At 37.4% G+C, this 15,156-nt stretch overlaps 2 protein-coding genes across 2 annotated transcripts; both read right to left on the bottom strand.

Moving 5' to 3' along the window:
• Positions 1 to 6,459: 6,459 nt before the first annotated feature.
• On the bottom strand, positions 6,460 to 7,865 carry LOC117152885 (interferon-induced very large GTPase 1-like). The gene has a single exon (XM_033326089.1). It carries the CDS (start codon positions 7,825 to 7,827, stop codon positions 6,496 to 6,498), a length of 1,332 nt encoding a protein of 443 aa, XP_033181980.1. The 5' UTR covers positions 7,828 to 7,865; the 3' UTR covers positions 6,460 to 6,495.
• LOC113155421 (interferon-induced very large GTPase 1-like) lies at positions 7,838 to 14,042 on the bottom strand. The gene is made up of 3 exons (XM_026350140.2): positions 14,004 to 14,042; positions 11,275 to 11,310; positions 7,838 to 11,199 (listed from the first exon to the last, which is right to left on the bottom strand). Exon 3 carries the CDS (start codon positions 11,164 to 11,166, stop codon positions 7,870 to 7,872), a length of 3,297 nt encoding a protein of 1,098 aa, XP_026205925.2. The 5' UTR covers positions 11,167 to 11,199; positions 11,275 to 11,310; positions 14,004 to 14,042; the 3' UTR covers positions 7,838 to 7,869.
• Positions 14,043 to 15,156: the final 1,114 nt, after the last annotated feature.

Here is a 15,156-nt window from a genome sequence, read left to right as displayed (position 1 = left end):
CTGTGTAGATGTGGTTGTGTTGTTGCAAATCTGACATATTTGTAGGTGTGCCCTCACAAACCCCTCCCACCTGCTCTTACGTAACCTAACCTGATGTGATGTGACCAGTAAAACCAGCTCATAATGCATAATCGTTACTTTCCAAATTGTTATTTTGACAATGTATTTTATGGTGGTGGTGGTGCTAACAGGGATCTTAATAGTTATAAAAACATAAACATTTATAAATATAGAAATAATTATAAGAAATATATATAATAAAAAACATTTCTTTAAAATCACTGCTCATAAAAGGTAAAGTGAAAGTAAGACACTTCTGATTTCCCTGAAATGTTATGACATAGATTAAAGGTATGATTTGGACTCAGTGCTAACATTTCCCAAACATCGATGAGTTCATCCTGAGTTGCAGAAAAGTGTGTTAATATACTACAAGTTTTATCTCAATTACATTTGTTGTGGTGGAAATATAATTACAGGTTAACCTTTAATTTAAATTAAGCAGTGCTACTTTCAATACTGCTATTTCACAGATTTATAAATTCATGTCTGAATTAATTTAAGTTTTCAAGTTTTAAGGTCAAAACCTTTTTGGAGGTGTAACATGTGTAAATTTTATATTTTACCACTGGGTCTTTAAATTCAGACATCGCTTCAGAGTGACTCCCAGAGCTTCCACTGTTACAAAACAGCTTATGGAAAAAAATTGACTCAACATTAAATAAGAACCTCTCCCAGCACCTAGAAACCACCAGCAAAATATATGTAAGCTCTTAATATTTATTTTTAATAAGTGTTAAATTTCTGGATTGGTTCAGCAGCTGTTCCACAAAACCAATGTTTTTAGAGTGACAACTGATAAATGTAAAACTGTTGGCAACATACTCCTAGAAACTCACACTTAATACTGCTACACTTTGGAAACAAGCATGCTTATCCGGTACTGAGACATGCAATTGGTGAGTCTCAATTGCCCCTAAGTGTGAATGTGACTGTGAATTGTTGTCTTTTTTACTTTCTCTAAATTTCTGCTGATAAGCTTCAAGGGCTTGTTCGTATGCTCTGTGACCAGTGTCACATGCCACAGGGGAATGGAATTAATATCTTTACTGTAACTTCGAGGTGGGAGGACAGTTCCTTCCAGAACAGCTGACACAAATAGAAACTGGCAAAACTGGAAAATACTGTTCAACCACATCAAAAGAACAAAACAATAAGACAATAAGACATCAGAAAACATACCAAGTAGCTCTATTTATATACTGTACACTGACTTTTCAGTGCAATTTAGAATACCCATGTTTTTAAGACTGTTCTCCTGCAGATTTTTGGGTCCATAACAGCAGCAGCAAATAGATATGTATTACTAACGGACAATGTCTTGTGGCTGCAGTGAGTTTGGATTCAACATAACAGTCTGTTGCTGCTATTGTAACCAAAGACATGATGAACATCAGTTGAATTCCAGAACGCTTTAGTTTTTAATGTAAACATTTAATATTTTTATTAATAGTAACCCTGCTTAAACCTAACTCAGATATCTTTGGGCTTTATCTCAATCTAAATCGTTTTGTTCAATTCAAGTCTAGTGCTCATTCTGAAGTTAGAAGAAATGGGCCAACAGACAGACAGCATATCTCTACAACATAGTGCCAAATACGTTGTCACCACAACATGTGCAACTGGGATAAAACTTTTGTAGTAGTTAGAAAGTTAGAAATGCATTCATGGAAGTTTGTTTTTGTGAACTGAACAATCCATTTGGACAGTTAGTCAACTGAACTCATGATATGAACTCAAGTTCTGAAAGTGAAAGACAATTTTGTACAACATAATTACAATGAGTTTATTGTAAATGTTTGTTATATATAAATTATTGCAGATAAACACTCTTGCTTTATTTCTTTGTTTTCTCCCCAGTTTGTAATGTTATTGTCTGATAATTTTCTTCTAGTTGTTTTATAAGTAATTATTTTTATGAAAACCACCTCATACTTATATTAGTATATTATTGTATTTTGTTTAACTCTGCTCTATTTTCTATCTAGTGAACTTATTCCACTTTCAACTACAAAGTAGTATTTTGTAATATAATAGCTTTCTATCTATATTCAGTTTGTGTGAAGATCAACAGTGTTTTCAGATTTCAGATCTGCAGGGACTGCAGAAGAAGAGACGATGACATAATAGAATTGTCTGAAAGGTTGAGTTGCACACAAAAAACTCAACTTGTGTGTTTTTTTTTATTTTTATTTGCTGCTTTTATATATGCTGATGAATTTGAGGTTTGTGACACTATGAGAAAATATGTTTAAAAGTAGATAATAAAACTGATGGTGTGATGTTATAGTAATAACAAGACAAAGTCAGTACTGTGGAGAAGTATTTGTAATTAACTTAGCCTAAATCTAATTAACATATCTATTTTTAAAATCGTCAAGCTAATTTAACTTTGGCTCAAATTTGAAATTTATAGTGACAGATCCTATTAACATTAGTTAATAGGATCATAGGATAATAGGATTCATGACTTTTAGTCTTTTAACTTAAATTAGTTAAATAAATGAATTTCTTAAAGTTCTCGCAACTCATTAAATTAGGTTGATTAAACACAAATAAGCATATTAGTAAACTTACCATCAAGCAGGGGTGGGTAATTTTACCAATATTACTTGGTGGAAGAAGGTAGCTCTAGAGATTTATTTTATGTATTAGGTAAAGGAGAGATACTGGTAAAAGATAACGTTAAGTGTTTCCTAATAATATTGTCTAAGGGGGGGATAAATAGAGTAAAAAGAATTGGTCCTTGATCTTCATACAGATTATTTCTTCGGAGGTGGTCACATAATTGATTTGAAACTACTTTCCAAGAATTTTTAGATAAGGTCATATTGAATATTGGGTTATAATTGGCTAAAACCCCTGAATCCAGATTAGGCTTTTTGAGTGGAGTACGTTTGTTAGCGTTTTTCTGCCTTTGGCAGTAATTTTTGTTTGGTACTTTGTATGTTCGGTCTGTGAGTTTAGGTTTTTTTTTTCATGTTTCACAGTACTTGTTTTCCGTTGATAATTTGTATTCTTAGTGTGTAATTAGTTTGGCCTGTATTAGTGCAGTGTATTTCATGAACACTTTGTTCATGCTTTTGTTTGTAACTTTGTTCATCACCGGTTTTCAGTTTTTAGTTCACCGTGTCCCCTGTTCATAACAGGTAAGAAAACTGGGGCTGTTCTTATTTTAGTTTACTACTGATGAATAATATGTAGTTTATATATTATCAAGCTCTCTTTCCAGGCTAGGCAAGATTCATCTAAATTAGTGGAACGCCACCTCCTTTCTAGCTTACATGAGTAAGCTGCTTTAGGCTTTGCACTTGTGAATTGTACCATGTAGCTAGCCTTCTCTGTTTCACTGACTTCTTTTTTACAGGGGCAACAGTATTGAGTATTGTTTGGTTTGAGGCTCCAGTTTTATTAACAAGATAATCGATTTAAGTGAAGTTCCCATACCCAAGCCACCTCAGCTTGCTCCTCTCAATGTGGAGGAGCAACAACTCTACTCTGAGCTCATGACCTGAGGTGAGGGTAGGAATGCAAATTGACTGGTAAATAAAGAGGGCAAACCACCTTTTTCAAGTCGAGAACCATGGGCTCGAATTTGGAGGTGCTGATTCTCATCCCAGCTGTTTCGAACATTGCTCTAAACTATCCCAGTACAAGCTGAAGGTCTTGGCTTGATGAAGCCAACAGGACAACATTGTATGCAAAAAGCACAAAATCCTGTGGTTCCCAAACTTGATTCCCACCAGCCACTGGCTGTGCCTAAAAATTCTGTCCATGAAAATAATGAACAGAACCGGTAACTAAGGCCAGCCCTGTCGAAGTCCAAAATCCATTTTGGCCAGTGCATAACTGACTTGTTGTTAACAATGTAAACCAAGATCCTGCTCCAGTCGTATGTGGACTGGACAGTCCTTATTAAAAGGGCCCAGATCGCGTACTCCTGAAGGACCCCTCACAGAATACCACAAGGGGCACGGTCAAATGCTTTCTCCAAGTCCACAAAGCACATATGGTCTGGTTAGGCAAACTCCCACAAATCCGCGAGCACCCTGGTAAGGTTATGGAGCTGATCCAGTGTTCCACGGACAGGACAAAAATTGCGTTATTTCTTCATAATCCGAGTTTCCTAATTCTCCTCTCCGCCACTCTGGCATAGGCTTTTCTGGGGAGATTGAGTGAACACACCCTCCGATTCCCCTTCTTGAAAAGAGACACAGTACAACAACAGCCTCCACAACATCCAGAGACCCAAGGTACTCAGGGTGAATCACATCCACCCCCATTATCTTGCCATCAAGGTGCTTACCTCAATGGCTTCAGCCTGGTTAATGGATGAACCCAAATCTGAGACCTCTGGCTCAGAGGTGGGTTGTTGGTAGGTTGAGGAGATCCTCAAAATATTCTTTCTACTGTCCGACAATGTCCCCATTCTAGGTCAGCAACTTTCCACCCCCAGTAGAGACAGTGTTGGCTGGACAGACGAACAGCTTGCCTTGTGTTGGTTTTTTTTTAATATACGTAATTTAGGTTGGAAAGCAGAAGCCGTCTCTATGTGTGTTTTGAGTGGGTGATGGTTGTAAAGAGTCTGCAGAGAAGTCGGTAAGACTGCTTGTATCTATGCTCCACTTAGCTCCACTGAGTTCCTAGTGTTTAGGTTGTGTAATATCAGCTACTGTGGATGTTTAACTGAAGAAAAAACTTTTAGCACATAATTTGAACTACAGCTGTCATACATTGTGTGCAGTATATTAGTGATCACTGTTAAATTCTTTGATTTAAAAATGGGTGTAAGCATTAAGACTAAGTATTATTCAGATTAACCAGACCCAAGTTTTAATCCAAGACCTTTATCAATATTCCTTCCTTGTTTTCAGCACAGTCTGGTACTTCACATGTTCAAACCTTTGCAATAATCTGCTACTTTTTTTAGCATGAAAATGTACTTGCACATTTTGGGGACTTCAGGGACCTAAAATTAAGCAACATTAGGGGTATACTTTAGTATATTACAGCTACTAGTAGGAATGTTTTTTAAATTTTAGAAGTTCACTGACAAAATAACATCCTTATGAGCTGGTTTATAATTGCAAACAATAAAATCATTAGCTGAACATACAGTTTAGAATTATTGTTGTTTTTCATTGTCAAAGTTTCACTTGTCAGCCTTACAGATAAATATTTACTATGAATGCATTTTAATTAGATGAAGTTGAATAATTATTCTCCAACTTTACAACTAAAATAATGAACTCCGTTGACTAAATGTCCAAATGGAGAGTTTAGTTAACTCAACAAATTCCATTGTTTCAGAAACAAGGTAAAAAAAAAAAAAAAAAAACTTTTTACATCCACTGAAGATCAGAGGCTTTAGTAGAGTAAATCACAGTAACTCTCTCATGATGATTAATGAGTTTGTTCTAATTAATAAATGAAAAACAAGAAATTTTAACTAATTTGCTAAAATAAAGGTTGTTTATTGGACACAATGTGTTTTTTTCTACAGTCAACGCGGCAATGATATAAAATAAAAAATGATAAGAATATTCATCAGTTTCATATGTAGATTTCCTTCATGTGTCCTTCACATTGTTCACATTAAGCTGTAACATTATTTAAGAAAAAATGAAACAAAAGATTTTAATTAACACAGGTTAACTAGTTCATAAGATGTGGATACAGTGCTATAAAGAAGTATTTTCCCATTTCTCATTTTATCTATTGTATATTTGTGACACCTAAAAGATGATCATAACATTTTAAATGCTAATTTCAAAAAATTTTCAACCATTTCAAATAGAAAACTCCAACGCCAACAATAACTTTTGTGGTAGTGTAATGCTCTGAGGCTGATTTGCAGATTCATGACCAATGGAACTATGAATTCTGTGCTGTACTAGAAAATAATTAAGGAAAAGTTCAACCATCAGTTGGTGACCTCAAGCATACTTGGGTTATGGAGCAGGACAATGACCTGAAACATACCAGTAAGTCTACCTCTGAATACCTCACAAAAAGTGAGCCTAGTAAAAAAAAAATAAAAAATTAATGATTAAATGTAAGCATCATTTAAATAAAAATATAGATAAAATATAGAAACAGATAAACAGAAATATTAATTTCTTCCAAGTATATTCAACATATTCCATAACCATTAAACTGAAATTTTTAATTAAATGTATTTCACTTGAAAAAAAAAGAAAAAAGATCCAGCTCTAAAAGCAAACATTTTAACTAGTTCAGTTTTTTTCAAACTACAAAAAAGTCATTTTCTATATGTATGTATTAACTTAAATAAAGCAATAATTATATACATGTCAAACCACCTATAATTTTAGGTAATTGGGAAAATATACTTTCTAATGATGCACTCAATTAAATTCTCTAAATAATTTAAAGTATCATGATTGTCAGCAGAGCTGTAGTTGTGTTGCCGATTCACAGATTGTACATTTCATCGAGACTGTTAATAGCATCTACTTTACAGTATGTTTCCCACTCAATGGGAATTTCTCCATCACCCTGGAATTTTAATTTGAAGTGTTCTTCCAGATGCCTCTGAAATCGACACACAAACCATTTCCAGTAAATCAGCTTAGATACATCAGGAGTAATTCTCCAATTGGCAAACTCTGACCCAGCTCTTCTGTACAATTTAAAGGGAAGGGTCTGAGTTGAATCATGATGAGGGCGAAAACGTCTGTCACTTGAAACTTGTGTTGTGCAGAAGTCAAGAATCAGTTCCTTTGTGTCTTCATAGTGCCATCCATTAACTGCAGTGGCTCGATGAAAAGGAACACTGTGATCTCCATCATGATTTTCCAGAGTATTGGTACAAACAGCTCTACAGAACGGACACTGTACCCAGCAGCACCTACACAGCTGATAAATGAGGATTCGATCAGGCTGCAGCCTGAATTCCTTCATCTTCTCCAGTGAGAAGCTGCTCGTCTCTGTAACGATGGACACCAGACCTTTCTCTACCTCTTTCTTAAGAAGCTCAAAATCACTGATGTCACTGAAGTTTTGAGAACAGATGGTATCAAATGTCATCTTGTCTTTTAGTAAACTGGAGAATTCCTTCAGCCACATGTCTGTGTCTCCTCTCTGGACTTTGACTTTCTCTGTTGCTGTAAATAAAGCTCGAATCACAAGTTCTTTAATGTCTTGAACATTTTTCTTCTGTATATTCAGAGTTTTATCTTTGTGTTCTGTGAAGATGTATTTCTTTACTTCTTCTTTTATAAAACTCTCCACATGTTTCCTTGGATGTTGGATGTAGTTCATGAAACCATCAAATTTCTCTTTCTCTGCCAGTGACTTCAACACGTGTTTCTCCAGGTTCAGCCTGTTCCCACTGAATGCTGGGAAACTGCACCTCATCTCTCCAGCCAGATCAATGGCAGTCTTGTTATAAACAGCCTCAACAGTGGAAACCTTCAGTTTTTCACAGATCAGTTCTCCAAGAACAACAGCAGATGAACTTCCTCTGCAGAAGCTTCTGAAAATGTTGGAATATTGATCTCTCTTGTTTTCTAAAAACATCTGTGGATCATTCTTCATCTTGAATTTTTTGAGAGACTCTGAAAACCAACTTCCTGCTCTGTCAAATATGAACAATAAGAGATCAACTGTAAACTCTTTCTTCAGAGTACATTTCCTCTCTGATTCAAATTCTGTCACTTTATCTTTGACATTTTTGGCCACTTCTTGTAAATAAGTTGGACTGTAGCCTCTTGTAGCTACAGGTTTGCTTTTGAATGTGTCCATGGACTGTTTCTTAACATCTTTAATGAAGGATCTGATCAGATGTTATTCTTCATATGATTGATTATGAATAAACCCAGAGTTTCTCTGATTAATTACATAATCATTATAATCTGTCAGATCTGCCATGTTTTTGTATGTTTTTTGGATTTTTCTGTCATTTATCAGTTTCCATTCAAAACCAAGCTCTTGAACAATTGTTGACTGATCATCTTCCAAGTTGATGTCCTCAGTAGGTTTAATATCTGCAGTTAATTCTCTAACCCAGTGTCTCCAAACAGAGTTGAACTGCTTTTCAAGTTCCTCTTCATCTTTGTTCTTGTCCTTTAACTGCTGAGCGAGTTCTTTGCTCTTTTCTAGCAGCTTGTTCTCGAACTCTGTCTTTTGATCATCAAGCTTTTTACAAGCTTTCTTCTGCTGGAGAACTTCATCCAGTTTTCTTTTCACTCCTCTCACCAGTTCTTCATGAAACTCCTTGATTTTAGTTTCAAACTGTCCTCGCCACTGGACCAACATTTCTTTATCTTTGTCCTCATCAAAGTACGTCGTCATATCTTTTTGGATTCCTTCATATGTTTTGCTCATTTCTTCAAAAAGATCACTGAGCTCGACCTTTTCAAGTTTTCCATTTTCTATTTTGGTATAAAGTTGGTTTTCAATAGTTAACATGTTGGTCCTCAGGGTCCAGGTCCAGTTACCATACTGGACCTCAAGTTTTCTGTACACTGAGATTTCCAGTGTGTTTTTGAAGCTGAAAACAAAGTTTTCATTCATCAGGGCATTCCACAGGTCCTGGATTTTACCTTTGAACTGTGAGAGAGTAACCCCAGCAGACTGGGAGGCTTTAGAGAGGATGAAGTTCTTCAGATCTTGGACACTGTCACTGTAACCTGGATTTGGAGGAGCCATTGGTGGATTTCCCTCCCACAGTTGGGCAAAGTATTTCACATCTTTCTGAACATCAAATGCAATGACGTCACTGAAACACTCAGCGTCACAACCCTCCTCTTTAGCTGCTAGTTGAGCCATTTGGTCCAGTTTTTCTTGCAGGCGTCTCTTTCCATCCATGTTTTTCTCTGCAGCTGCAACATCTGTAACATTCTGGTGAACAAACACACAACTTGGAGAAAGTTTCACTTTCTTCATCCTCATAAAAGCCTGAACAACGATCTGCAGGACATCCTGCAAGTCAGCTGGATTCTCTCCAAAGATGTTGATCAATGTCATGTTTCCCAGACCAACAACAAATGTCGCCAGTTCATTGTCGTGGTGAAGAGTGGTGTTACCGGCCAACTCCAGAGCACGCAGTCCTTCAGTGTCCACCACTAGAATATAGTCAAACTGAAAGTCTTTCTTCATCTCCTCTGACACTTTGACCAGCTGCATGAAGGCGCCCTTGGTGCACCTGCCAGCACTCACTGCAAACTGCAATCCAAACATGGCGTTCAGCATTGTTGACTTTCCACTGCTTTGTACGCCCAAAACTGACAACACAAAAACTCTCCGGTCGCCCAGTTTCCTGATGACTTCATCTAAAAGACTAGAGATCCATGATAAAGGTACATGATCTGCATCACCATCCATCAGCTCCATCGGGTGTCCTGATATCATCAGTTCTGCAGCCAGCTCAGGGTATTTAGACCAGTCAGTCTGAACCCTCTTTGGCTGTTTCTGCAGAGATTTATGGGCTTCATAGATCTGTCCCATTTCTCTAAAGATGTGCTCCAAGCCAAAGGTTGCTGATTGGAGTTTCTTTGATATTTCTTCAAGCTCGGTTTGTTTGTTTTTTAACAGAATGTCATGTTTCATCTTGAGAGACATGACCTCAGACCACTTTTGATGATATCTTAGGAGAATTGATGTGAGATCATCTGTGTAGAGAGCATCTATTAGAATCTGAGTGCATTTCAGGAAATACTCTTTGTCTGTTGATGGTAATGATGAGAGACTTTCAATGAACAACTTCATCAGTTCACTACAGGAAGCTGTGCATTGATCTTGTCTTATTTTCATCATCTCCTCTTTCTTTTTACATTTCTCCTTCTCAATGTGTCCTTTGAGCTGATACAGTTCTTTATTTATTCTGCACCAGTCGTGCCACAGTTTGCCTTGACAAGGGAGAAATGTGTCTTTGATCTTTGACACGTCCATCCCCTGAAACAAATTCACTATTTTCATTGCAGCAGATTTTCCATCTAGACAGACTTCATCATTTTCATCCACTCTGATTCCAGAGACGTCAGCCATGGCTTCAAGCTGGAAGGTTTTATGTGGTTCAGACAAAATGTTTACAATGGTCCTTTTCAGTTCTTCAGTTATGTTTGGCTGGGTTTTGTCTTTTAAACCTATTTTATATTTTCCCTTTTTCATCTGGACTGCATCACAATCTGTATCATTGATGAGAATAATGAGAGGTGTTTCACATTTGTAAAGGGCTGTGATGACTCTAGTACTACTGTGGCTTTTTTCCAGAGTTGGTACAAGAACAACATTGATGGAAGATCCTTCAGTCAGTACGTCACGCTGCTGTTCAAAGTTCAGAGCATCACCATGAAGATTACAGAAGGCCACACAGTCAGTGAAGGCATCATTGGGTTTTCCAGCAGGACAGTACCAGGCAATCTCTGCCACACCATCCATCAAAAGGTGAGATTTGGTGCTGCCTGGACAGTTTCTGTGGAAGAAGGTGCTGTGACGGTCGTTGATCAAAGTGTTCATCAGCTGAGATTTAGACACTGACAGTGAACCCAGGCGGAAAAATGACACCATGGGAGTCTGAGCTTTGTAGATGGGCATACTCTTCATGGTGACAGTGATTGAACTGTCTTTGGTTTGAGTTTTCTTCCATGTTTTAATTATTTGTCTGAATGTCCACAGAGGAAACTCAATATCCTTGGAGACTGGGTCAGGGACAAGCAAAGGTAAGGCGTACTGACACTGTGACAGCTTTGTAATCATGTTCTGCTTAAGAACAGTGTCTGAGCAGTGAAATACTGCCATCTGAACGTCCATTGGATGCACATGATTCTGATTTGTTTTAACTGTGTCTACCTCGGTGCTAAACAGGGCTTCTAAGTCATTGTCGTCTTTTTCAACACTGTCAACCACTGGATCAGACTTTGAACTGTCTTGTTTTACAGGAATATATCTGGCTCTGTAGTCTAACATCATCAGTCCCCGAAGAAAAGCATGTGCTAGATCTTTCTCAGATGTCACATGGTACTGTTTTACAGGTGGATGTATTTTACGAAAATCAGCAGGAGACAACTTCTGTTGAAGGTTATTCTGAAGGTGAAGTCTGTTGGATAGAGATTTGATTTCCTTTCGACTTGATTTATTCATACTGTTGATGTCTTCAGATATAGTCACTGACACCTGTTAAAAAGAAAATAAACATTATTGTATGTATAAAATATTCAAACAATTGCATAAAGTCCTTAAAGTTCTTACCTCATCTGTTTTTCCACTCTTGCTTATCAAGGGCACCTGCAGGATAAGATCTGTTACAAAAACTTTGCTGAATGATTTTATTCACAATAGTGAATTATAGACATAAAAAACAAGCAGTTTGTTTCTAGTGTATAAAGAAAGTTGTTCTTGGCTCACAGAGAACAAAAAATCTATGACCCAGATGATAGATTAAAAAACAAAACAAAAAAAAACTGAAAAGAATAAAAAAAGAGGCTTCGGGATGAAGCCTGAGATATCCGACATTATCTGTGTGAAGTCAATACGTCCCCCAAATTGGCATCTGACCGGAGCCTCCCCAATCTGGACGAGAGTGGGGTTTTGCTTAGTCACAGTTGGTCCATAACAAACACCATGCTCCGTCATAAGGAAGTCCACCACTCATCATCTGAATGGACCATGTTCTCTTCCTCCATTATTGATGCAGCTTTGGACGTAAGGTTTCCAGTGCCAACCCCCAAACTCAGCAGTTGACACCAGAAGTAAGGCATGCTGTGAAGCTGAAGCAGGAGTCTTATGGTTGAATTGTGTGACTCTTGAGGCAGTTGATGGATATTGGCAGGCCTAGTGTGCCACAGCCCAGGAGGCAAAAACTCTGACCGAGAGGAGTTCAGCAAGGCCATGGAAGAGGACTATCAGTCAGCCTCGTAGAGATTCAGGCAAACTGTTTGGCGCCTCGGGAGAGGGAGGCAGTGTCCTGACAACACTGTCTACAGTGGAGGTGGGGAGTTGCTGACCTCGACTGGGGAAATTGTTGGAAGGTGAAAGAAATATTTTGAGGTTCTCCTCAAAACTGACAAGTTCTGTAAAGGAAGGCGAGCTGGAGGTCTCGAAGGTAGGTTTATCCATTTCCCAGGACGAAGGTGTTGAAGTAGTGATTAAGCTTTTTGATGGCAAGGCACTGGGGGTGGATGAGATTCGTCCTGAGGTTGTTGTCGGGATGTTTTGGGTGACAAGCCTTTGTAACATTGCATAGCGGTTGGGGATGGTGCCACTGGACTGCTCAAAAGCAAATAATCTACCAAGACTCTGCCACAAATGCAATTACTTTTGAAAAGTGTGGTCTAGGTGGAGAGAAAACTGATAATCAACAGTATTACATCCTGTCAGTTCATATCAGTAAAGATATCTGGCATGATTTTACCCTGTTGAAATCTAATGTGCTTTCAAAGTGTTCCCATTAAGTCTTTTCTGTCTATGTACTTGTAAATATAAATTCAAGGTGAGGAACGATGCCATATGTTTGTTTGTGTGCCATATCTGATAATAGAGGGGAATGAAATGAGCATTTGTACTGTAACTTTGAAGTGGGAGGAGAGCAGAACACTTCTTCCTGAACGTCTGTGTCATAAATAGAAACTGGCCAAACCAGAAAATATTTTCAACCACTTCAAAAGTACAAAGAGAAATTAAGTTGCCACATCCTATTCAGACAATAAGAAATCAGAAATTATGACTAGTATCATTGTTTTTATATTGTAAACTGCATTTTCAGTAAGAATGTGTGTGTTGTTTGTAACAGCAGCAAAAAATAAAATAAAAAGACCAATAGATACATATTACTGTTAGTGACTAGTGGCTGCAGTGAGCACAGCACAGCTACCAAATACTGATTCCATCTATGCTTGTTAGGAGAAGGTTGGGGTAGATGGCTAAAAAAAACACAGGAGACTTTATTTAGTGCCTAAATCCCAACTCAGATGTCTTTGTGCCTAATTTCACTAGTTTGGTACCATTTTGGTGCCTGAGCTTTAATTCCCAAACTTGTCTGACCTCTATGTACAGTACACACAGGCCAGAGCTGACAAGAAGAAAAATCCTGCTAAAAGCCTGAGAAGTTGTCTAACGTATTATTGTCTATTAGAACAGTCTGCACAGATTTTACAAGGGTTTTATACAGAAGTGCATTTTCTTCACCAAAAAAGACCAGATTTTGTAATAATGAGATTCTATGTTCTAACTACTACACTAAGTTTTACAGTTTTACCCGAGAACAAAGTGAGTCATCAAATTTGACACAATGAGATTGACAGACATGTTGACAGAAAGCAAGAGAGACAGCGCATTAATCCTGATCAGCTGATCAGATTTCAAGTGTTTAGTTTGTCATAGGACTGTACACAAAACATGCAGATCAAAACATCCAGGTCCCACCTTGTTGGATTTCTGTAAGGACATATCTTTCTACATTGAGGAGGGGCAGGTGCATCAAACTATCTGTAAGCAGACGGACTAAGTCCCATCCAATCAAAATAATACGTTTTACATGTGTGGATTGGATTTGACAGCACTAAGTTATTTATAATGTCTGTCATCTACCAGTGATCTGTCACTAAAAGGTGTCTAACCACTGGCTGCACACACCTGCAGCAAGTACAAGGACCTGTGCATCTATTGCATTAATTGCATCCCTCACTTCATCCCAGCTCATTCAACCACGAATCAAAAATCAAAAATGTAATTGTGTACTTCTCTACTTGGCTTAATCTCAATGTTCCAGTAAAGAAGAGACAAGTGAGTGTGGAACGGGTGATACTGAATTTATGATTTCTGCTGAGATTTATGACCAGTTAGGTGTCTTAAATGAGACTCTGATCCATTTGTTCCTGTTGCCCTGTTCTGTAAGAGAGATGAACTTTTATCATGTAATTACGAGATCAGGATCTCGTATCAATATAATATATTATTACAGAAATATTTCACAAACTCACCTTTGTTTTCAGGTTGCTGTTCTCTGCCTGCTCTGTGTAGTTGTGGTTGTGTTAAAGTCTTAAATATTTGAAGGTGTTCCCTCACAAACTCCTCCCTCCTGCTCTTACGTAACCTGACGTGAAGTGACATGTAAAACCAGCTGAGACACACATAATGCAAAATCATTACTTTTTAAATTATTGTTTTGACAATGTATTTCATGGTGGTGGTGGTGGTGGTGCTACTAGGGATCCTAATAAATAACAATTAAATCATTAAATAATCACTGCTCATAAAAGGTAAAGTAAAAGTAAGACACTTCTGATTTCCCTGAAATGTTATGACATAGATTAACGGTATGATTTGGACTCAGTGCTAACATTTCCCAAACATCGATGGAGTCATCCTGACTTGTAGAAATGTGTGTTAATATACTACAAGTTTAATCCCAATTACATTTGTTGTGGTGAAAATATAATTACAGGTTAACCTTTAATTTAAATGAATCAGTGCTACTTTCAATACTGCTATTTCACAGATTTATAAATTCATGTCTGAATTCATTTAAGTTTCCAAGTTTTAAGGTCAAAACCTTTTTGGAGGTGTAGCATGAACAAATTTTATATGTTAACACTGGGTCTGACTCCCAGGTCCCACTGCTACAAAACAGCTTACGGAAAAAAATAGACTCATGAAACACATGAAATAAGAACCTCTCCCAGCACCTAGAAACCAGCAGCAAAATATATTTCAGCTCTTAATCTTTATTTTTAACAAGTGTTAAACTTCAGGATTGGTTCAGCAGCTGTTCCACAAAACCAATGTTTTTAGAGTGACAACTGTTTTTCTACTGATAAAGTCAAATGTAGAACATGTTCCTAGAAACTAAACACTTTTACTGCCTAGACTTTTTCTTGGGTTGTGCTTGGAAACTAAATTTACCACAGGCCCAGACCTATGACTAATAAGTAAAGTTAAAAAAAAAAAGGGTTGTGACTTTAAACCCAGAAGAGTCACTTTTTGTTTTAACAAGGGACAATCTGCTATCAAGTAGCTCCTATCTTGACAGTAGAAACAAGCACAATTGTCCGGTACTGAGAGATGTAATCAGGTGAATTGGTGACTCTCAATTGCCCGTAAGTGTGAATGTGACTGTGAGTTGTTGTCTCTCTA

This window comes from Anabas testudineus, chromosome 8 (genome assembly GCF_900324465.2).
Source record: "Anabas testudineus chromosome 8, fAnaTes1.2, whole genome shotgun sequence".
Taxonomy (NCBI): Eukaryota; Metazoa; Chordata; class Actinopteri; order Anabantiformes; family Anabantidae; genus Anabas; species Anabas testudineus.
Note: the sequence above shows the minus strand (reverse complement) of the source record. Positions and strands in the feature narration are given on the sequence as shown.

Bases quoted from the DNA above. Each gene is read 5' to 3' on its own strand.
- LOC117152885 (XM_033326089.1), bottom strand. From the start codon at position 7,827: ATGGACACATTCAAAAGCAAACCTGTAGCTACAAGAGGCTACAGTCCA.
- LOC113155421 (XM_026350140.2), bottom strand. From the start codon at position 11,166: ATGAATAAATCAAGTCGAAAGGAAATCAAATCTCTATCCAACAGACTT.